We start from the raw sequence: 23,773 nt of genomic DNA, 5'->3' as shown, positions 1-23,773 counted from the left end.
CTCTCATATGGCCTGATCCATGGCTTTACATGGCAGTGACATGTATTCTGGACCAGCCCATGAACTATCTGGAGCACACTCCCGGACGGCCAGTGGTTTGTGGACCATACTTTGAGAACCACCGTAACAGAGGCTCGGGATTAGTTGTATCAGAAGGGAAAGTTCCTGGAAATACTAAGCAAGTGTAACAGGAGCAGAGATGTAATGGGTCTCTGATTCCCCACAAACTGGAGGAAGAAAATCTATCCTTTAACCTCCTCCTATTGTCTTCCCCTTTTTGTTTATTTCTGTTTTCTGTTGGCTGAGTAATAGGAAACCGAGGGTAATGGCCAATGAATATTTTTTGGGCTGGAGGAAGGTCTGTAGTGGAGTTCCCCAGGAGTCAGTATTGGGATCCTTGCTTTTCCTGATATATATTAATGATCTAGATCTTGGTGTGCAGGGGACAATTTCAAAGTTTGCGGATGATACGAAACTTGGAAGCATTGTAAACTGTGAGGAAGATGGTGTAGAACTTTAAAAGGACATAGACAAGTTGGTGGAGTGGGCAGATAGGTGGCAGATGAAGTTCAATGAGGAGAAGTGTGAGGTGATGCATTTTGGTAAGAAGAACATGGAGAGACAATATAAAATAAGGGGTACAATTCTTAAGGGTGTGGAGGAGCAGAGAGACCTCGGTGTATATGTGCATCGATCATTGAAAGTGGAAGGACAGGTGCAGAGAGCTGTTAATAAAGCATACAGTATCCTGGGCTTTATTAATAGGGGGCAGAGAGATTATGCTGAGATTATATGAGACACCCGTTAGACCTCAGTTGGTGTATTGTGTACAGTTCTGGGCGCCACACTATAGGAAGGATGTGATCACATTGGAGAGAGTGCAGAAGAGGCTTACAAGAATGGTTCCAGGGATAAGAAACTTGAGTTATGAAGATTATGAAGACAGATTGAGATTGAGATTGGGACTATTCTCCTTGAAAGAAGAAGGCTAAGAGGAGATTTGATAGAGGTGTTCAAAATCATGAGGGGGCTGGATAGAGTAGATAGGGAGAAACTGTTCCTACTCGTCAACAGATCAAGAACGAGAGGACACAGATTTGAAATGATTTGCAAAAGAAGCAAATGTGATGTGAGAAAAAACTTTTTCACACAGCGAGTGGTTCGAGTCTGGACTGCACTGCCTGGAAGTATGGAGGAGGCAGGTTCAATCGAGGCATTGAAGAGGGCATTAGATGATTATTTGAATAGAAGCAATGTGCAAGGGCACAGGGAAAAAGCAGGAGAATGGCACTAAGTCATGATGGTCATTTGGAGAGCTGGTGCAGACACGATGGGCTGAATAGCCTCCTTCTATGCTGTAACAGTTCTGTGATTCTGTGATTGCAGATTAACCTTACAGCCTACATTTTCCAACTGGAATGTCTATTGACATTTTCAAAAATATTGCCAATCAAAAACTAGACTACTATAGACGACAACCCTCCAAGATCTCTGCGCTCTTTCAATTCTAGCCCCATGTATATCCCCCATTTCTTTTATCCCAGCTTTGGAGGCCATGCATCCTTAAAGATGCTCTTTAAAACCTGTCTCTTTGGTCAAGATGCCCTAATATATTCTAATGTACTCAGTGTCAACTTTTGTTTGATAGCATTCCTGTGAAGTGCCTTGGGACAATTTGATATTTTAAAGGTGTTATATAAATTCAAGCTTTTGTTGTTGTATCCTAATTTTAGTCAAACATACATGAGAAAAATCAACTATTCCTTTGAGAGGTACAGAAAGTAGTGACTTGGATTTGACTGTCTCGTAAGTACCTTCATGTGGATATTTGATTCAAAACCAAAATCAGAATCACACGGTGAGAGAAAAGCTCTCAACAAAAGGATTTTTTTTTTGGCTTTGTAGCTAACAGCCAGGCAGGTAAAAACCTCAAGGAAGAGCTGTGCAATTGTAATAATGTTGAGTTAACAAAGAGTGCTGGAGGTATGCGCTCTACTGATTTCCCTCTTTTCTTGTTAACCTATGGGTTTCACATTTGGATAAAACAGATCACTTTCCTGACCAGTCAGCCATGTGGGACCTTGTCAAATGCCTTACTAAAATCCATGTAGACAACATCCACTGCACTACCCTCATCAATCCTCCTTGTTACTTCCTCAAAAAATTCTATTAAGTTAGTAAGACACGGTCTTCCCCGAACCAAACCATGCTGACTATCCCTGATCAATCCATGTCTTTCTAAGTGACAGTTTATCCTGTCTCTCAGAATTGTTTCCAATAATTTGCCCACCGCTAAAGTCAGACTGACTGGATAATTTTCTGGCCTATCCCTCGCACACTTTTAAAATATTGGTACAATATTCACAGACCTCCAATCCTCTGATACCTCACTGTATCTAGTGAGGGTTGGAAAATGATCCTTAGAGCATCCGTTATTTCCTCCCTAGCTTCCTTTAACAGCCTGGGATACAATTCATCCAGCCCTGGTGATTTATCCACCTTCAATGATGCCAGTCCCTCCAGTACTTCCTTTCTCACTATGCTTATTGTATGTAATATTTCACACTCTTCCTCTTTAATTAGAATGTCTGCATCATCCCTCTCCTTAGCGGAAACAAGAGACCAAGTACTCATCGAGAACCCTGCTCACATCTTTAGCATCAACGCACAAGTTACCATGTACATCTCCGTTAGGCCCTACCCTTTCCTTAGCTATCCTTTTGCTCTTACTTTTTGGGGTTTTGGAAACACCTTTGGGTTTCCTTTGATTTTACCCACCAATATTTTTTCAGATCCTCTCTTTGTTTTCCTCATTTCCTTTTTTACTTCACCACTATACTTTCTATACTCCTCTAGGCTTTCTACAGTATTGTGCTTTTTGTCATAAGCTTTCTTTATCTGCTTTACCGTACCCTGTAATCTTCTGGAAACTCAAGGGACTCTAGGTTTGGCAGTACACCCTTTGTCTTTGTGGGGACATGTCTACACTGTGCCCGTAGAACCTCGCTTTTCAATACCTCTCACTGATTTGACACTGTTTCCCCTTCTAATAGCTCTACCAGTCCACTTTTGCCAGTTCACCTTTCAACTTTGTAAAATTTTCTTCCCCCAATTTAGAACTATCTTTGTCCTTTTCCATAATGATTCTAAATCTAACTGTATTATGGTCACTATCTCAAAAATGGTCACCCACTGCTACTTCATCCATTTGCCCAGCTTCAATTCCTAAGACTAAATCTAGAATTGTGCCCCCTCTCACAATATTCTTAAAAAAAAAGACAATTCACCCTATCTCTCAGTGTTAACAGATCCTTTAAAAATTCCAAGATCTGGGTCTGCAGATTCACCAAAGACTAATCACTTCTTCCTTGGGCCATATCCTGTGTGCCAAGTTTCATTGAAACCCGCCCAATAGTTTTTGAGATAAAGGCAAACAGGAGTGAAAGCATTCGCCTTCAGTGTGAGAGATGATGAGCCAATAACATACTGAAGGCAGTATTTCTAGCTTAATGTGAGATACCATAAGGCCAATAACAGAAGAAATGGTACAGGTGTGGTCCCATTCTGAACTCCAATAGCCCATATGTTGGAAGATACTGGATCTGCACAATATCAACCAAGTTGGGACATATGATTCAGCCATGTCAGTATGTTTTTCTCTTTGTGTTTGACACTGAATGGTACCAAAGTATAAAGCAACTTTACAACCTAATTACAGAAAATCCCTAGTGGAAATATTTGTCAACCAAATGTTGTAAAATAATAAAGATAAGGAGCTACCCAAGTTACTATGTAGTTAAGGGTTGTGTATACACGTTCATCTTTTAGACTTCAACTTGGAAATTTTGACATCATCTATGCAGTTGGGGTTAAAGTGGATGTCAAATTATTTGCAACCCTTTCTGGACTGTGTACAGTTCCATATTATCAAAAGGATATGGAGACACTGGAGAAGTGCAAAAAAGATTTACAAGAATGTCACTAGAATGGAGGGGTATTAAGGGATGTAAGACAAAGGCACTCATATGGGGGCTGGAAATTCATGGTGCCCCATTTTTTTTGTGCGCAGGTGTCATGCTTTGTGACCTGCCCGCACCAATCCAGAATTCAGATCGAGGTGGGCAGCACACAACCTTGGGGCACCCACCTCATCTGAATAGCCCCTGCATGAGAGAATCCCGTGCTGTGGTCTTCTTCCTAACACTACTGACTGCCTCTATACTCAGCAGGGGAGCCCAGTAGCATTGTTCAGAGAGCAGCCAGCCTTTTCTTCTTAAAGGCAGGCTGTCCCTCTTAAAGGGAAGCTGCGCTGAAGAATATTTCTGCAATTTAAATGATGGCAAAGTGAACACAGGGAAAGAGAGAGATGTCCAGGGAAACAGAGGTAATGCTGGAGGCGTTAATGGTGGAGGTGGGCAGGAGGAGTTTCCACAGGGAGGTAGGAAGTCTTCAAGGATCACCCTCAGAAGAGAGTGGGAGCAAGTGGCCAGGGAGGTTAATTCCCTTTGTCTGGACTTGAGGACCTAGCAGCAGTGCCACAAGAAATCCAATGTCCTCACGTGAGTGGTCGAGGTAAGTGAACGCATCTTTGTATGGCGTCCCCAATCCAACACCCCACGTGTGCAGGTCGCAAGTGGTGACCCCCGCCCCCAAAAGGCAGGGCACACAAATTTCTAGCCCGATGTCTCCCCTTGTGGGAAGTCTAAAACTAGGGGCCTCTTCATCAAAATCTGTTATATGTTGGGAGGAACTTGTAAAGAGAGACCAACGCTAAGACGGCCAGATCACATGTTTAATGACATCATCAGGCACTGGGCACACTCGTAACATGAAACATTTTTTAAAATTAAAAAGGGGAAGCAGTATAGTGAACTATTTACAGGTACCTAACCTATGCAACTTCAAAAACAAATAAACAAATCTCTGAATATTCAGCAACTGGCTTTTTTTCTTTCAACTATATTTATAAATAAAGTCTAACGTCTGGTTAATATTCTGTACCTGATTTGCTGGGAACTTCAGCATGGTGGTTAAAACTTGGGGGTGGGGGGAGGGTCTGATTTTCTGGGAGCCTCACATATGTATAAGGTATATGTATGTATAAGTATAAGGTTGTCACCAATAAATCGAATAGGGAACTCAGGAGAAACTTCTTTACCCAGAGAGTGGTGAGAATGTGGAACTCGCCACCACAAGGAGTGCTAGAGGCAAGTAACATAGATGCATTTAAGGGGAAGCTAGATAAACACATGAGAAGGAAAGGGATTTAAGTATATGTGGAAGGGCTGAGATACAGATTTTTTATTCAATCATGGAATGTTGACGTCACTGGCAAGGCCAGCATTTACAGCCCGTCCCTAATTCCCCTTCAGAAGGTGGTGGTGAGCTGCCTTCTTGAACCACTGCAGTTCGTGTGGTGTAGGTACACCCACAGCGCTGTTAGGAAAGGAGTTCCAGGATTTTGACCCAGTGACAATGAAGGAATGGCGATATATTTCCAAGTCAGGATGGTGTGTGTCATGGAAGAGAGCCTGCAGTTGATGATGTTCCCATTCATTTGCTGCGTTGGTCTTTTGAGGTGGTGGAGCTCATGGGTTTGGAAGGTGCTGTCGAAGGAGCCTTGGTGAGTTGCTGCAATGCATCTTGTAGATGGTACACACCGCTGCTACTGTGCATCGGTGGTGGAGAGAGTGAATGTTTAAGGTGGTGGATGGGGTGTCAATCAAGCGGGCTGCTTTATCCTGGATGGTGTCATGCTTCTCGCATATGGTTGCAGCTACACTCACCCAGGCAAGTGGAGAGTATGCCATATCACCCCTGACTTGTGCTTTGTAGATGGTGGACAGGCTTTGGGTGTCAGGAAGGTGAGTCGCTCGCTGCAGGATTTCTAGCCTCTGACCTGCTCTTGTAGCCACAGTAATTATATGGCTAGTCCAGTTCAGTTTCTGGTCAATGGTAACCCCCCAGGATGTTGATGGTGGGAGATTCAGCTATAGTAATGCCATTGAACCTCAAGAGGCGATGGTTCAATTCTCTCTTGTTGGTGATGGTCATTGCCTGACACTTGTGGGGCACGAATGTTACTTGCCTCTTGTCAGCCCAAACCTAGATATGGGCATGGACTGGGACAGTATCTGAGGAGTCACAAATGGTGCTGAACATTGCGCAATCATCAGCGAACATCCCCACTTCTGACCTTATAATGGAGGGATGGTCATTGATGAAGCAGCTGAAGATGGTTGGGCCTAGGACACTACCCTGAGGAACTCCTGCAGTGATGCCCTGGAGCTGAGATGACTGACCTCCAACAACCACAACTACCTTCCTTTGTGCTAGGTATGACTCCAACCGGTGGAGAGTTTTCCCCGATTCCCATTGACTCCAGTTTTGCTATGGCTCCTTGAAGCCACACTCGGTCAAATGCTGCCTTGGTGTCAAGAGCGGTCACTCTCATCTCACCTCTTCAGTTCAGCTAATTTGTCCAAGGTCAGGAGCTGAGTGGCCCTGGCAGAACCCAAACTGAGCTCAGTGAGCAGGTTATTGCTGAGTAAGTGCCACTTGATAGCATTGCTGACAACCCCTTCCATCACTTTGCTGATGATTGAGAGTAAACTGATGGGGTAATATTTGGGCAGGTTGGATTTTTTCCTGATTTTTGTGGACAGGACACACCTAGGCAATTTTCCACATAGCCAGGTAGATGCCAGTGTTATAGCTGTAGCTTGGCTAGGGGCCCAGCTGGTTCTGGAGCACAAGTCTTCAGTACTATTGCCAGAATAGCCTTTGCAGTATCCAGTGCTTTCAGCCATCTCTTGATATCATGTGGAGCGAGTCAAATTGGCTGAAGACTGGCATCTGTGATGCCGGAAACCTCTGGAGGAGGCTGAGATGGATCATCTAATCAGCACTTCTGGCTGAAGGTGGTTGCAAATATTTCAGCCTTCTCTTTTGCACTCATGTACTAGGCTCCCCCATCATTGAGGATAGGGTTATTTGTGGAACTTCCTCCTCCAATGAGTTGTTTAATTGTCCACCACCATTCATGACTGGATGTGGCAAGACGGCAGAGCTTATATCTGAGCCTTTGGTTGTGGAACCACCTCACTCCGTATATTGCATGTTGCTTCTGCTGTTTGGCATGCAAGTAGCCCTGTGTTATTGCTTCACCAGGTTGACAGCTCATTTTTAGGTATGCCTGGTGCTGCTCCTGGCATGACCTCCTGCACTCTTCATTGAAATAATGTTGACCTCCTGGCTTGATGGTAGTGGTAGAGTGAGGGGTATGCTGGGCCGTGAGGTTACAGATTGTGATTGTACACAATTCTGCTGCTGCTGATGTCCCACAGCACCTCATGGATGCCCAGTTTTGAGTTGCTAGATCTGTTCTAAATCTATCCCATTTAGCATGTTGGTAGTACCTCACAACATGATGGAGGGTATCCTCAAGGCAAAGACGGGACTTTGTCTCCACAAGGACTATGCGGTTCTCACTCCTACCAACACTGTCATGGACAGATGCATCTGTGGCAGGTGGACTGGTGAGGACGAGGTCAAGTAGGTTTTTCCTCTTGTTGGTTCCCACATCTGCCACAGACCCAGTCTAGCAGCTATGTTCTTCAGGACCTGGCCAGCTCGGTCAGTAGTGGTGCTACCGAGCCATCCTTGGTGATGGACATGGAAGTTCCCCCACACAGAATACATTCTGAGCCCTTGCCGCCCTCAGTGCTTCCTCCAAGTGGATGAGCACTGATTCATCAGCTGAGGGGGAGGTTTCTTTGCCCGTGTTTGACCTGATTCCATGAGAATCCATGGGGTCCAGAGTCAATGTTGCAGACTCCCAGGGCAACTCTCTCCTGACTGTATACCACTGTGCTACCACCTTGGTAGGACAGGACATACTCAGGGATGGTGATAGTGGTGTCAGGAACATTGTCTGTAAGGTGTGATTCTGTGAGAATGGCTGTTGGTTGACTAGACAGTGCAGCAGCTCTTTCAATTTTGGCACAAGCCTACAGATGTTAGTAAGGAGAATTTTGCATGGTCAACAGAGCTGGGATTGCTGTTGTCATTTCCGGTCCCTTGGTCAATGCCGGGTGGGTGGTCCAATTTCATTCCTTTTAGACTTTGTAGCAGGTTCATACAACTAAGTGTCTTGCTCGGCCATTTCAGAGGGCATTTAAGAGTCAACCAGATTGCCGTGGGGTCTGGAGTCACATGTAGGCCAGACCGGGTAAAGATGGCAGATTTTCTTCCCTAAAGGGCATGAGTGAACCAGGTGGGTTTTTACAATGATCGACAATGTTTTCATGGTCACGTTTACTTTAATTCCAGAATTGTTTACAAAATTATGAGGGGTATAGACAGAGTAAACGCGAGTAGGCTCTTTCCACTTAGATTGGGAGAAATAAACACGAGAGGACATGGCTTTAGGGTGAAAGGGGAAAGGTTTAGGGGGAACATTAGGGGAAACTTCTTCACTCAGAGAGTGGTGAGAGTGTGGAACGAGCTACCATCTGACGTGGTAAATGCGGGCTCACTCTTAAGTTTAAAGAATAAATTAGATAGATACATGGATGGGAGAGGTCTGGAGGGTTATGGACTAGGTGCAGGTCAATGGGACTAGCAGAATAATATTTCAGCACAGACTAGAAGGGCTGAATGGCTTGTTTTCTGTGCTGTAGTGTTCTATGGTTCTAATTTTATTAATTTGATTTAAATTCCATCAGCTGGTATTTGAAGCCATGTCCCCAGAGCATTAGCTCGAGCCTCTAGATGACTAGTCCAGCGACATTACCACTGCACCACCACCTCCCCTCCAATATAATAGGGATGGGAGGAGGCTCACATGGAGCATAGACTCATTGGGCCAAATGGCCTGTTTCTGTGCTGTAAATTTTATGTAGAAAAAAAACCTAACAGTTAATGTTATTCTGTCCATGTCTGTTGATATTTTTCAATACTTTCCATTTGACATGTACACTCCATTACAGCAAGAAAGGGGAATGATCTGGCAGACTTACTGTGTCCAACAGTTTGTGGGAATTCAGTTGGGAGCAGCGGCAAATGAGTAATATCCCGGAGGGTTGTGGGGCTGGAGGCGATTACAAAGATGGGGCGAGGGGAGACGATGGAGGGACTTGAAAACAAGGAAGAGAATTTTAAAATCGAGGCGTTGCCAGCCTGGAAACCAATGCAGGTCAGCGAGGTGGTGATGGGTGACGATGGTTCGAGCTAGTACACGGGCAGCAGAGTTTTCGATGATTTAAAGTGGTCCTCCTTTGAGCCATATTTATACCAAGCTTTGTGTAGAGTTAAGCACCGTGTAAGAATGCTAATCATTTATATTTTGTTTTGCAGCCTGGTATTCAATACCATATGCATTTCAGTGAAGAGGGAGATGCCAAGAGGTTAAAAAAGGCTTGCAAAGGAGCAGGTAATCAAGAAGTTCAATCTGGACATTCAGTTTTCATTTGAATTGAGCTGACGTCTAATGCTTTGTGATCATGTGCAGTTATATTAGAATAAAAAAGCATAAGAGTTTAACTGTGGAGACTTTGTCATGGTCCAACTGGGAGTTGAGGAAGCATTTTCAGCTGGGAGTGCTCGGATAAAGAAATAGGACTGTTCTGATTCCAAGAAAAGAAGGAACAAACTTGCAGAACAATCTGCCCTCACCTGAAATTTGGGAGTCCAGGACTGGGGGGGCATAGCCAAAAAATTAGACCCAGACCTTTCGAGAGTGAAACTAGGAAATACTTGTACATGGGATGGGTAGTAGAAGTACAGTGCTCTCTTCCTCAAATGACAATTGTTAATTTTAAGCCTGGGATTGATAGATCTTTGTTAGTCAAAGGTTTTAAGACATTTGGGGCAATAGGGGGTATCTGGAGTTAGGTCACAGACTAGCTATGACCTCATTGAATGAGGGAACAGGATGGAAGGGCTAAATGGCCTCCTTCTCTTCCTATGTCGCCATGTTCAGGACGGTCCAAAGCCTACTTTACAGCCAATGAAGTCCTTTTTTGTAATGTCATAGTTATAATGGAGGAAAGGCAGCGGTTAGACAGACCTCCCTAGCACCTTTATGACAATGAGAGATCACAAGCAAATAGAATGAAAGATGTCCAAGAAAACAGCTCCGCGGCCAAGCAACACCATGTGGGTATTATTGTCTATCTAGCAAACAGCCCCAAATGTGTAATAAAAACAGAAAATGCTAGAGAAACCCAGCAGGTCTGGCAGCATCTGTGCAGACAAAGAATCACCAGAAATCCCATTGAGGCACATCCAGCAGGTGGCTTCTTCCATATTTCATTGTTTAAAAGCCGGGTAAAGAATTTTAAAGGCACAGGCCCACCACTCTTGGCTAACGAGAGCTCAGTGGAAGCCTGTCATTCAGGGAAGAAATGAAGATTCCTGTTGACATTTTAATGTAGGAATCAGACCCAAGGGGTTTTGATGAGAGAAAATGGTGACAAAATGTTTCCTTTGACAAGTTGGTCAGCAACCAGAGGCTATAGTTTAAAATAACTGGCATAATAACTAAAGGGGAGCAAAGAGAAATTCCATCACGCAGAGGGTTCCTTAGACCTGGAACGCACTACCTGAATGGGGCAATTGGACATGTACTTGAAGAGGACTAATTTGCAGAGTTATGAGGAAAGAGCAGGGGAGTGGGATTAGATGGACCAGCACAGATGTAATGGGCTGAGCGGCCTCCTGCCTTTCATGGGATTCTATGATGCTATGGAAAAGCAAAGAAACTAGCCCAGTGTCTGACAGCTGAGGCTAGGTAAGGATTTACATTTTCTTTCCTGGTTGGTGATGATAAATGTCCATGTCATTCTGTTCTGGGCACAAGAATCTTGTTGTCCAAGATTTCAACATGTACTTTAAGCGAGGCGTTTATATAGGGAGTCAACATTCCCCAACACTGATGGAATAAAAGAGAGGGAGAGGTAGGAGAAACCCCTCTACTACCAACTACCAGATGGAAGCAGGAAGCCAGAGGCCCCCTGTGCAAAGTTACAGCACAGAACAGACCATTTGGCCCAATAAGTCCATACTGATGATTATTCTCCACCCAAGCCTTTCACCCACACATCTTCATCTAACCCTATAAACATGTCTTTCTATTCCTTTCTCCCTCATGTACTTATCTAGCTTCCCCTTAAATGCGTCTATTCACTCCAACCATTCTATGTAATAACGAGTTCCACATTCTCATCACTCTCTGGGTAAAGAAGATTTTCCTGAATTCTTCTATTGGATTTATTAGTGACTATCTTAGATTTATGGTCCCTAGTTCTGGTCTCACCCACAAGTGGAAACAGCTTCTTATGCCCACCCTCTTCATAATCTTGAAGACCTCGATCACCTTTCAGCTTCCTCATTTGCAGGGAAAACACAGCAATAATATACCAACTGATAAGCAACCACAGACCACAACCCATTTGATCAAGCTGCGGTATTTTATTTCCATCCTCCTCTTTGCATCACACAGTGCGCACTCAAAACAAATATTTATAACATTGACCCTGAAATATCTACAGCCATTGAAAACAAATGACGATCTGCACTGTCCTTTCACCTAATTGTCCAGGGTGAGAAATGCTCATTGAACACTCCAGTATTATCAATGGCTAGCCTGTGTCACTTACTACACAACGGGGAGGCAATGGTGTGGTAGTATTGTCATTGGGCTAGTATTCCAGAGACTGAGGGTAATGCTTTGGGGACCTGGGTTCAAATCCCACCACAGCAAATGGTGAAATTTGAATTTTAAAAAAAGGATCTGGAATGATGATGACCATGAAGCCATTGTCTGGTTCTGATTCACTAACCCCCTCAGGAAAGGAAATCTGTGGGTCTGGCCTGGCCTATGTGTGACTCCAGACCCACAGTTCTTAAATACTCCCATTGGGGATGGGCAGTACATGACATCCCATGAATGAATAAAAACAGTACAAAGTGAACTGGTGAATATGTGTCAGCCAAGGGGTCAGTGGGAGCACTCCTGAGTTAGAAGGCCATGGATTCATTGCCCCATTCCAGAGACTTCAGTAAATAATCAGCAGAGTGCCACAATGTCAGAGGTGCCCTCTCCATTGATAATACTGAAGTGTACAATGAGCATTGCTCACCCTGAATAAGCAGGGGAAAGGACAGTGCCGAATGTAATTAGTTTTCAACGACTGTAGATATTTCAGGGTCAATGTTATAAATGATGATGAGACATTAAATCAAAGCCCACTCAGGTGGATGTAAAAGATATATTTCGAAGAAGAGCAGAGGAGTTCTTTGTGGTGTCCTGGGGCCAATATTTATCCCTGAGCTAACATCACTAGGGGGAGATTATACTGTCATTTATTTCAGTGCTATTTGTGGGTCCTTGCTGTGCACAAAACGACTACCAAACCTCCTCCATTATAACAGTGACTACACTTCAAAAGCAATTCACTGGCTGATTTGGGATATCCTGAGGTTGTGAAATGCGCTTTTTAATTACAAACATTTCATTTAGTTAATGGAAACAAGGACCATATCACTCTGAGCGTTAGCCAACACAGTTAACACATCTGCATTATAAAAACACAATTCTTAATTGTTACACATTATTAGGCTTGAGAAAGAAACTGCAGTTGTATTTTGCTTAATGAACTACAGAGGTCAGCAGCTGTGCACATAGATAATGCAGTTCATGACAAATATATTTTCATATCTTCCTAAGCCATGCAAAAATTGCTTTTTAATATGCATTATCTATGACTATATATAACACCTTTAGCTAAAATAACCTAGATAAACCCTGTAGTTTATCAAAACCACAAGGTCACCAAACTAATCTCGGTTGCAGTTTTACAGTCTCTGGGTATTTTTGTTGAACAAAATTGTAAACAGAAATACACGTACCTTTCCCTTCTTCAGTCAATTCCTAAAGTACTTGGAAACCTGAGAACAACTTTTTTAAAGTTTAAAAGTAATACTTTTGGGTTCATTTCTGACCACTGCTGCCTCCTGCCAGGTCTCGCTGGGGAGCTTGGTACCATTTGGAACAATAAATGTATTCTGAACCATCCCAATATTTTCTGTCTCTATCATCTTCCTTGGTGAATTCTTCCAATTCCGGCCTGTTGAGCATCCCTGACATTCATCGCTCCACCATAGGTGGCCGTGCTTTCAGCTGTCTAACCTCTAAACTCTGCAATTCCCTCCCTAAACCCCTCCACCTAACTACCTCTCTCTCTCTCCTTTAAAATGCTCATTAAATGCGACCACTTTGACTGAGTTTTCAGTCATTCTGCACTAACGTGTGGCTTGGTGTCACATTTTGTTTGGTAATGCTCCTGGAACTACATTAAAAGTGCTATGTAAGTACATGTTGTTGTTGGTGTTGTTGAACCTCGTTGATCCTCTCTCTCACTCTCTCTCACCTCCTTTAACACATTCAGTAAAACCTACCCCTTTGACCAAACTTTTGATCACCTGTCCCTAATATCTCCTTCTTTGGCTCGGTGTTAGTTTTTGTTGTCTAATACACAGTTGCTAAGGACCTTGGGACATTTTACAATGTTAAAGGCGCTGCATAAATTCAAGTTGTTGTTGTTGGCTGTGCATTCCACAATTTAACAATTTCGACTAAAAGATTCCTTACAAAATTTTCCAAGTTTGCCTTCCTCTAATTTCCTCTAGTTTCCTCATTCATATTATACTATAAAGTAAAATTTGGAGTTACCCATTTCATCAAGACAGTGTTCCTTTAACTAACGTATGCCAATCAGCCACAAGCACAATATCTTCACCAATATTTAAACAGATATTTATTTTGAAAATAATTCTTGTGCATTGATCACCACAGGGTCCCTGACAGGTTGGAAGTTGAAAACTCTATTTGTAAAGTTCTAAAACATTGTGATTAGGAATATAGGGACAGGAAGAGGCTATTCAGCCCCTCAACACTGCTGTTCCGCCATTCAATTAGATTATGGCTGATCTGCATCTTGACTCCATTAACCCACCTTAGTTTTGTAACCCTTAATACTTGTACTTAACAAAAATCTATCAATCCCAGTCTTGAAGTTCTCAATTGATCCACAGCCTTACCAGTTTTTTGGAGGAGAGAGTTCCAAATTTCTGCTACCCCTTGTTGAAGAAGTGCTTTCTGATGTCTCCTCTGAATGATTTTAAGGTTATGCCCCTTGTTCTTCACTCCTCCAGTAGAGGAAATAGTTTTGCTCACTCTTTGGGTAGGCTAGATCTATATTCCTTGGGGTTTAGAAGAATGAGAGGTTATCTAATCGAAACATATACAATTCTTAAGGGATTTGACAGAAATGTTTCCCCCTGACTGGGGAATCTAGAACAAGGATCAAGGGCCAATCATTTAAGACTGAGATGAGCAGAAATTTCTTCACTCAGGGGGTTGCGAATCTTTGGAATTCTCTACCCTAGAGAGCTGTGGATGCTCAGTCTTCGAATATATTCAGGACAGAGATCGATAAAGCTTTGGCAACCTGAGGGATCTGGGAAGAGGGCGGGAAGGTGGGGTTGAGGTACAAGATCAACCATGAACTTGTTGAATGACGGAGCAGGCTCGAAGGGCCGAATGGCCTACACCAGCTCCTATTTCTTACGTTCTTACATTTTTTTGTTCTCTACCCCATCGAATCCCTCAATCATCTTAAACACCTCAATTGCACCATCCCTCAATCTTAGTTCTGAGATATTTTTACAATCAGAGTTGCTATTTAACATATCCACACGATTTGCTATCATATTTTTAGGAACAGATGAAGTCACTATTATCAAAATCCTTGCAAGTCGCTCGACAGAACAGAGACAGAAGATAAAAGAGAAATACAGAGCTTTGTATGGCAAAGTAAGTACAATTGTGACAAGGCTCCAATGAAATTTAGCACATTGAGAGCACAATAAACTGATCATGGAACCAATGGAATTTCATGTTATACTGTGCACTCCTGTTTCATATGCATTTTTAAATTTATTCTTTCATGGGATGTGGGCGTCGCTGGTGAGGCCAGCATTTGTTGCCCATTCCTAAGTGCCCTTGAATTGAGTGGCTTGCTCGGTTATTGCAGAGGGCAGTTAAGAGTCAACCACATTTCTGTGGGCCTGGAATCACGTGTAGGCCAGACCGGGTAAGAATGGCAGATTTCCTTCCCTATAGAGATTTCATGAAGCAGATGGGATTTTGTGACAATTGATGTTTTTTCCTTTATTGTTCTTTCAAGCGATGGGGTCATCGCTGGCTAGGCCAGCATTTATTGCCCATCCCTAATTGCCCTTGAGAAGGTGGTGGTGAGCTGCCTTCTTGAACCGCTGCAGTCCGTGTGGTATAGCTGCACCCACAGTGCTGTTAGGGAGGGGGTTCCAGGAATTTAACCAAGTGACAGTGAAGGAACGGCCGATATATTTTCAAGTCAGCATGGTGTGTGGGGTGGATGGGTGGTTACATGGTCAACAAGTCTGAGACTTTATAATTCTAGATTTGTTGATTGAATTTAAGTTCCACCAGTTTCCGTGGTGGGAGATGGGATGTGTTCACACACTTCAAATAAATGCTACAAAATCTAAATCTGTCTCATTCAGATTTCTTCAAGAAAATAGCCACTGTTCAGCCTTCGTCAGATACTTGTTGTCTAGCTAACGATCTACCCACAGATGTTGGGTATCCAGGGAGACTGGGAAGTATATCAAATGATTTAATTAGCCTCAAAAAACTGAATGGAAGAAAAACAGTGATATATCTCTTTTTTTTCCCTCTCTTCTGTAGGATTTGGAAAAAATGCTAAAAGGTGACCTCAGCGGGAACCTAGAAAAGACAGTCTTGGCCTTGCTGGACCGCCCCTGTGAATTTGATGCCAAGTTGTTAAAGGAGGCAATGAAAGGAGTTGGAACTCATGATGATATCCTCATTGAGATTCTCTGCACTCGAGCTAATTCGGTATGCTTGAACTTAAATGATATTATTTATTTATGAATACATTGTGACTCTATTAAAAGAATACTGCCTTTGCAAGAGATTCCCCCTCTACATAGGGAATCCATGCAGCACAGAAGGAGACCATTTGGCTAACCTTGTCTGTGCCAGCTCTTTGATGAGCTGTTGAATTAGTCCCACTCCCCTGCTCTTTCCCCATAGCCCTGCAAATATTTCCTTTTCAGCCCCCGTCCCTTACCCTCCGACCCGTTCTTCATTCCCCACTTCAGTGGGACCTGAAATTTCAGCCCGTCAACTGTATCTCTCTCTCCACAGATGCTGCCTGACCTGTTGAGTATTTCCAGCATTTTATTTCAGATTTCCAGCGTCTGTGGTATTTTTGGTAGTCTAACGTTTCAAGTCAATGATCTCTCATCATAGCTTCAACACTTCTTCATCACTCATAAGCCCTTCGCTAAACACCACTGTTCAGTCTGTAAGCTTCCCATTGTTTGTCATTTTAAATCTCCGCTCCACTCCCACTCTGACCTCTCAGTCCTCGGCCTCCTGCATAGTTTCAATGAAGGTCAAACCAAACTCGAGGACCAGAATCTCATCTTTCAATTAGGCACTTCACAGCCTTCCAAATTTAACATTAAGTTCAACAACTTCATCAGTAGCTGCCTCTAGACCCATCTTTTGTTTCTTTACCTGTCCCATTAATCTCCTTCTTTTGCCTCGCACTGTTGGTTACAGAATGTGTCTGTTAAAGAAGTCCTTGTAGTCTTCTGTAGTTTAACAGCAAGCCTTTATTAACTACTTGTAACCGTATACAACTATACACGAAAGGGTACCGATATGGAGCTATCTCCATCCTAGGTCTTATCACGTTTCTGGTCAACACCACACTGACCCCAGGTCTAGGTCATGTGCCTTCTTACTTCACTGTGTGGGCAGTATTCAGTGCCACATTAAGCCTGTATATATCAGACCCTTATACCACATGCACCATCATCCCTTATGTCATTTTCTCAGGCCTACCCTTCACTCCATCACAGACCCTTTTGTACTTTACCCACATCCCTCCTTTCCCACACTCCTCCTCCCCCGCACCAATGCTCCTCCTCCCCCCACAACCTTTCGTATTAGCTTAAAAGCTCCTCATCTCTAACTTCTTCCAGTTCTCGTTCAGGCATCAACCCAAAATGTTAACTTTGCTTCTCTCTCTCCACAGCGATGGTTGGATGAAGTTAAGATACAGATCAGCCATGATCTCGTTGAATAGCATGGAACGGCCTTGAGGGGCCGAATGGCCTGCTCTTGTTCCCGTCCTCCAAAATACTCTCTGACCTGCTGAGTGTTCCCAACAATTTTGTCTTTATTTTGTAAACCATGTACTCTGCATTTGATAAAGCAGAACCTTTGATTAGCACGTGTAAATATTTGCCAATTATAATTTGTTTTTCAGCAAATTGCAGCCATGAAAGAAGCATACAAGCAAAGTAAGTGTTTCCATTGCTTTAAAAAAAAAGTCAATGTACGTCTACTTATGGTGGCATAGTGGTAATGTCACTGAGCTAGTAATCCAGAGGCCCGGGCTAATGCTTTCAGCGATATGGGTTCAAAGCTGGTGGAATTTAAGTCCAATTAATAAATCTGGATGTCTTGGGTACTTGTGAACCTGATGAGTTTCTACAACAATCAATGATAGCTACATGGCTAACTATAGCTACGTGACAGTAATGGGGAAACTCAAACATCATTATTTCTGATGAGCCACTAACCACCCCTGTGGGCTGCACAGACCAAATTCAAAGAGAGCTATACAAAGGCCGTGAGCCTGTCCTCCCTCCCTAACAGCACTGTGGGTGTACCTACACCACATGGACTGCAGCGGCTCAAGAAGGCAGCTCACCCACCACCTTCTCAAGGGGCAACTTAGGGTTGGGCAATAAATGCTGGCACAGCCAGCGAAGCCCACATCTCATGAATGAATTTTAAAAAAGCTATACAAAGGCCATCTGCGTTTCATAATCCAGTAATGGTGACCATGAAACTATCATCAATTGTTGTAAAAACCCATCAGGTTCTCTAATGTCCTTTAGGGAAGGAAATTTGTCATCCTTACCTGGTCTGGCCTAATGTGACCCCCAGCCCCACAGCAATGTGGTTGACTCTTAACTACCCTCTGAAATGGCCTAGCAAGCCACTCAGTTCAAGGGCATTGAGGGACGGGCAACAAATGCTGGCCCTGCCAGCGATGCCCACATCCCATGAAAGAACAAAGTAAAATTAATAAATTAGTATGAATTATTTGTGTTAAAGTTTTATTAGAATTTCAAATTTTGTTCACTTTTCCCCTCACATTGCACTGGTGAGAAAAGCCAAAGCCAGAATTTTATGCTCTCCCACCCTGGTGGGTTCTGGGGTGGAGAGGGGAGCGTGAAATTGCAGGGATGGGATTCCCCCCCCACCGGGTTCCTGTCCGCCCCGACCTCACAACGATTTTACGCTGGGACGGGCAGGGCCTCAACAGGAAGTCCGCCCTTGTCCCAGTTGAGGCCCTTAAGTGGCAAAATAAAGAAAGTTAGATCTCTGGCAAGGGGTAGGGGGTGGCGCCTCCATCAGAAACCCCCTTCTGACTGCGGATACCCTCCCTTTAAGGCCCGGTGACCTCCAGGCATCCCTCCCACCCCCGGCCTATCCCCCAAGGCCCTGATTGCCCCCCCTCACAACTCCCCAGGCCTTCCCTACCCTCCCTGCCCTGGGACCCCTGACACGACTTTTTTTCCGGCCCCTGGGACTTAGTCCCAAGGCTGCTCCGTGCAGTGCCTCTTCTGGCCACTGCAGCGCTGTTGCTGGAGGGACTGGAGAGCTACCAACCAATTGATTGGCTGGCAGCTCTCCAAGGCGGGAATTCCTCCTGAGTGAGGGTCGTAAGTCCTGTTTTATGCCAATCAGTGCCAAGCCACCACCATCAATAAAATTCAGGCCCAATAGTCTTTTCAATATGCTCCAAAAAAATCCAGATTGCACGTGGCATGTAATTATACAATGGCCTGCCCTCCATCCTGTCCCCATACGCATGTATAGGTGTAACAAATATTACCTATTTCTAAATTCCAAAGGCTTCCAATACAAAGGCTGCCTGTGTTTTTCAGATCGCAGTTATACTGCACCAGGGGAAACAAGTTCAAATGGCTTCAAAGTTCACATCATTAGTGGGGAGAGGCAATTTATTCTGATACTGCCAACATGTCCCCGTCTCCTCTTGTGAGGACAGCTTAGAGACGCTAGTCCTGTTCTCCATGGAGAAGAGAAGGTTAAGAGGAGATTTAGCTGAGGGCTCAAAAAAGAGTAAATAGGGAGAAAGTGTTCCTATTGACTGAAAAGGTTGAAAAACAAAGCACACCGATTTAAGGTGAAAGGCAAAAGAGCCAAAGGTGACCACGCAGCGAGTGGTCAGGATCTGGAACACACTGCCTGAGAGTGCGGTGGAGGCAGATTCAATCATGGCTTTCAAAAGTGAATTGGATAATTATCCGCATAGAAAAAAATTGCGGGGCTACGGGGATAGGGCGGGGGAGTGGGACTAAATGAGTTGCACTTTCAGAGAGTCGGAATGGCCATGATGGGCTGAATGGCCTCCTTCTGCCTTGTAACTGTTCTACGGTTCTGTGAGCCTTGGATGAACTTTGGCCCTGTGCCCAATTTTGCAATTCCCTTTGTTGCCCAGACTCTAAAGGGGTGAAATTGATTGGCGGGGGTTGGGGTGGGGGGTGGGGGGGTGGGGGTGGGGGGGTGGGTGGGGTGGCAAAAGAGCAAAATGAATGCTTTACACTCCTGTCCAATCATCTTTCTCATTGGCTTAAAGAAAAAGAATTCCACCCCTTAAATCTCCGCCATGTCCCTGATTTTAAGGTTGGCAGTATCGTTCATGACCTCCTGCATTAATGTTCTGCTGGCCGGCTAACCTCTCGCAAACTAGAACTAAACTGCACTCAGACACTTCAACTGCTTAATGTGAAAGCCTCAATTGCCTGGGGGTTTCACTGTAGTGTCTTCAGCATGCTGCAGAATTGAGTGCGGTAGCATAGTGGTTACGTTACTGGTTTAGTGATCCAGACGAATGATTTCGAGACACGAGTTTAAATCCCACCATGGCAGTTTGTGAATCAAATTAATTGAACAATTGTGGAATTGAAAAGTTTGTATCAGTGCAGTAATGGTGACCATGACGTTATCGAGTGGTTCACTGATGCCCTTTGGGGAAGAAAATCTGCTATCATTATCTGGTCTGACCTCTAGGTGACTCGAGACCTGCTTCAGTGTGGTTGACTACTGGAAATGTTTGAGCAAACCATTCCGTTGTCAAGGAGGCAGCTCACCACCAGGGCAATGAATGTTGGCCTTGTCAGTGACACCCACATCCTATGAATGGATAAATAAAAGAAAATGGTTGCAGCCAATTGTCAGACTACCAAGTGGAGGCCACTTTGCTGAAGTGTTAAAGTTTATGTTTGAATAGACATCCTGATGTTCCTGGAACTTGGAGCAAGTACTTGCGATACTGCAACATGACCTCCAGGTGGAGTGTGTTGGTTGAGGGATAATTATTGGCCAGAGCTGCAGGGCAAAATCCTGTGTTCTTCCAAAGTAGACCCCTCCAACTGAGAGGGCAGATACGGCCTCAGTTTAATGTCTCATCCAGAAAACATCCTTAAAACTCGCTTTTGGCCACCTGTTTTAATATACCTGAGTGGGAGGGCATGCCAACTCCCCTTGGGATGTATTCCTGGCGGCGTCATCACATGACCACCAGCTGCCAAGCACTCTTCCCCCCCCCTCCACCTACTCCTTCCTTTGATCACCCGATCCATCCATCCTCACAGCATCTTCCCACGGCCAATCGGAAAGCAAGCAGTCTCTTCACACCCCGACTGGATGATTCTTGACCGCTAGTCAAACAGTCATTTTCCCATTTTTTATAATGAATCATCAAAAAAGGTTTCAAAGGAATCGTAGGAAAAAACACACACAACTTTTTACTGCCTCTGTGGCTTTGCTCACAGCAAATTTAATCCCTGGAGACTCCAGGGCAATCCTGGAGGGCTGGCAACCTGAGAGGTGAACGGGTGAGAGCAGAATTGCAGGGAATAGGACAGATACAGTTCGAGGGCCCTGCCAATCATGGTGGGGCAAATCCTCGGTTGACGGAAAAGCCAACCATTGCCAGACGCACTGGTATGGAAGATGGGTTCATCAGTTCCATTGCGACCATGGCAGAGAAACTGGGAGAATGGGATGGAGTTCTTACAGGAAACGGGATGGGAGGAAGCGTAGTCTAGAAAGGTGTGGGAGTCAGTGGGCTTATAGTGGATATTAATCAATAGCCTATCCCAAAAAAATGGAGACAGAGAAGTGAAGGAAGGGAAAGGGAGAGTTGGAGATGGACCATGTGAAGATAAGGAAAGGGTAAAAATTGGAAACAAATTTGATGAAGTTTTCCAGTTCCGGGCAAGAGCAGGAAATGGCATCGATACAGTCATCAATGTACTGGAAAAAGAAATGAGGGAGGCGGCCTGAGTAGGACTGGAACAAAAAATGTTTCATATATCCCTCAAAAAGGCAGCCATAGCTTGGACCTATCTGGGTTCCCTAGCAACACCATTTATTTGGAGGAAGTGAATGGAGTTAATGGGGAAGTTTTTCAATGTGAAACCAAATTCATGTCGGTGGAGAAGGGTGGTGGTTGCGGTGGGGACTGGAAGGAAAAAGCGGAAAGCCCTCAGGCCTTCCTGGTGGGGGATGGAGGTGGAGAGAGATGGGACATCCATGGCGAAAAGCAGATGGCTAGGACCAGGTAGTTGGAAACAACTTAGTGGCAGGAGGAAGGGTCGTGATGTTGGTGGGAAGAGATTGGACAAGGGGAGAAAAAATGGAATCACAAGAGTAAGAAATTATCCAGCTTAGGTGTTGACTTGACTTGGTGGACTCTATAAAGGAAAGGACATTATTTTGTAATTCACATCAACCTGCCACCTCAATTTCTACATTTAGCAACATTGCTTATGGTAAACCTTTCTCGTTTGTTCTGGCACAGTGTTTCCAAGTGATCTGGCAATTGATGTTCAAAGTGACACCAGTGGCACGTTGAGGAAATTGCTACTCTCATTGATTGAGGTAAGTACAAATAACACTTCCAATTGGCTCGACACAGATGTAAAAACATGTCTAAAGCCATGAACAGTACTTGTTCCTTTCAATGTGCATGGTGGGAAAAAAAAAACACTTGATAAGTTAAACATCCAACTAAAAGGATAATTTATAAAGCCAACAAGCCATGTCTTTATTAAATTTGAATTTTTCAAGAAATACTCCATTTTACTGAGCATCTAAAACCTCACTGCAAAAATGTACATAGGATAGAATAATGGAATCATACAGCAGAGAAGGAGGTCATTCGGCCCATCGTGCCTGTGCTGGATCTTAGCAAAAACTATCCAATTAGTCCCATTCCCCTGCTCTTTCCCTACAGCCCTGCAATTTTTTTCTTCCCTATTAAATATTCATCCAATTCCTTTTTGAAAGTTGCTATTGAAGCTGCTTCTACCACCCTTTTAGGCAGCGCGTTCCAGATCACAACAACTCGCTATACAAATTAAACTTCCTCATCTCCCCCTCTGGCTCCTTTGCCACAGTGTGTAAAACAGAATTGTAGAGGCTGAAAACCATGAATGAAAATAGAGAGTGTTGGAAATGCAGAGTAGGTAGATCCATGCCTGAAAGGGCAAGATAGGTTCAGGATTCTAGAGTGAGACCATCAATGGAACTGAGCTCAGCCAAAGGACTCAGTGGCATCCAAGACAATGCGGGCCAAAGGATGAAAACAGCACCTTGGGATTAAGAGGTGAAATCGACGGAATAGTTTCACCAAGAGTCACTCGCTGGTTCTGACCACATCTTATCAGGCAGGGCATGGGAGTGAGGAGGTAGGGGAGGACGATGGGAAGAAATACATGAGGTGGCAGGGACTGGGAAATTCAGACAGACATTTATGACCAACATTTCATGACCACCAGACGTCTCGAAGCACTTTACAGCTGATGAAGCACTTTTGAAACGTAGTCACCATTGTAATGTAGGAAATGTGGCAGCCAATTTGTACACAGCAAGATCCCACATACAGGCACTTGGTCATGGCCAGATAATCTGTTATTTTAAAATGTTGATTGAGGGATAAATATTGGCCAGGACACCAAGGAGAAGTCCGCTGTTCTTCTTCAAAATAGCACCGTGGGATCTTTTACATCCGCCTGGAAGAGCAGACAGCGGCTTAGTTTAACATCTCATCCAAATGCCAGTGCCTCTGACAATACAGCAGTCCCTCAGTACTGCATTAGCCTTGCCTTTCGTGCTCAATTCCTGGAGTGGGATTTGAACCTAAAACCTTGTGACTGAGAAGTAAAAGTGCTACCAACTGAGCCTTGGCCGACACTTTGAAAGAAGGAGGAGGGAAACAGAGATGAGTCCAAAATGTGGACTGTGAATAATATTTGGATAATAAGACCGTAAGACATAGGAGCAGAAATTAGGCCATTTGGCCCATCGAGTCTGCTCCGCCATTCAATCATGGCTGATAAGTTTCTCAACCCCATTCTCCCGCCTTCTCCCCGTAACCTTTGATACCCTTACCGACCAAGAACCTATCCATTTCGGAGCCTATCTAATCCAGCAGGTAATTAAGAGATATGATTAAAGTCTGAATTTGTTGAAGTCAGTGTTCAGTCTAGAGAGTTCATGATAACACGGGAAGAAGACAAGACTCTGCTC

General features: G+C 44.1%; 1 protein-coding gene across 3 annotated transcripts in view; it reads left to right on the top strand.

Moving 5' to 3' along the window:
* Window positions 1-23,773, top strand: part of LOC144679472 (annexin A13-like) — a 52,181-nt gene that overhangs the window by 6,409 nt on the left and 21,999 nt on the right. For all 3 annotated transcript variants that reach the window (XM_078539880.1, XM_078539878.1, XM_078539879.1), the window contains exons 2-6: window positions 9,358-9,433; window positions 14,784-14,878; window positions 15,794-15,964; window positions 17,409-17,442; window positions 22,044-22,123. In XM_078539880.1, the coding sequence (XP_078396006.1) occupies window positions 9,376-9,433; window positions 14,784-14,878; window positions 15,794-15,964; window positions 17,409-17,442; window positions 22,044-22,123 (438 nt within the window). In that variant the 5' untranslated portion in view covers window positions 9,358-9,375. The remainder of the gene's footprint in view (window positions 1-9,357; window positions 9,434-14,783; window positions 14,879-15,793; window positions 15,965-17,408; window positions 17,443-22,043; window positions 22,124-23,773) is intronic.

Source organism: Cetorhinus maximus, chromosome 4 (genome assembly GCF_964194155.1).
Source record: "Cetorhinus maximus chromosome 4, sCetMax3.hap1.1, whole genome shotgun sequence".
In the NCBI taxonomy this organism is placed as follows: Eukaryota; Metazoa; Chordata; class Chondrichthyes; order Lamniformes; family Cetorhinidae; genus Cetorhinus; species Cetorhinus maximus.
The sequence above is the reverse complement of the archived record's forward strand: the minus strand, read 5'-3'. Positions and strand labels throughout refer to the sequence as shown.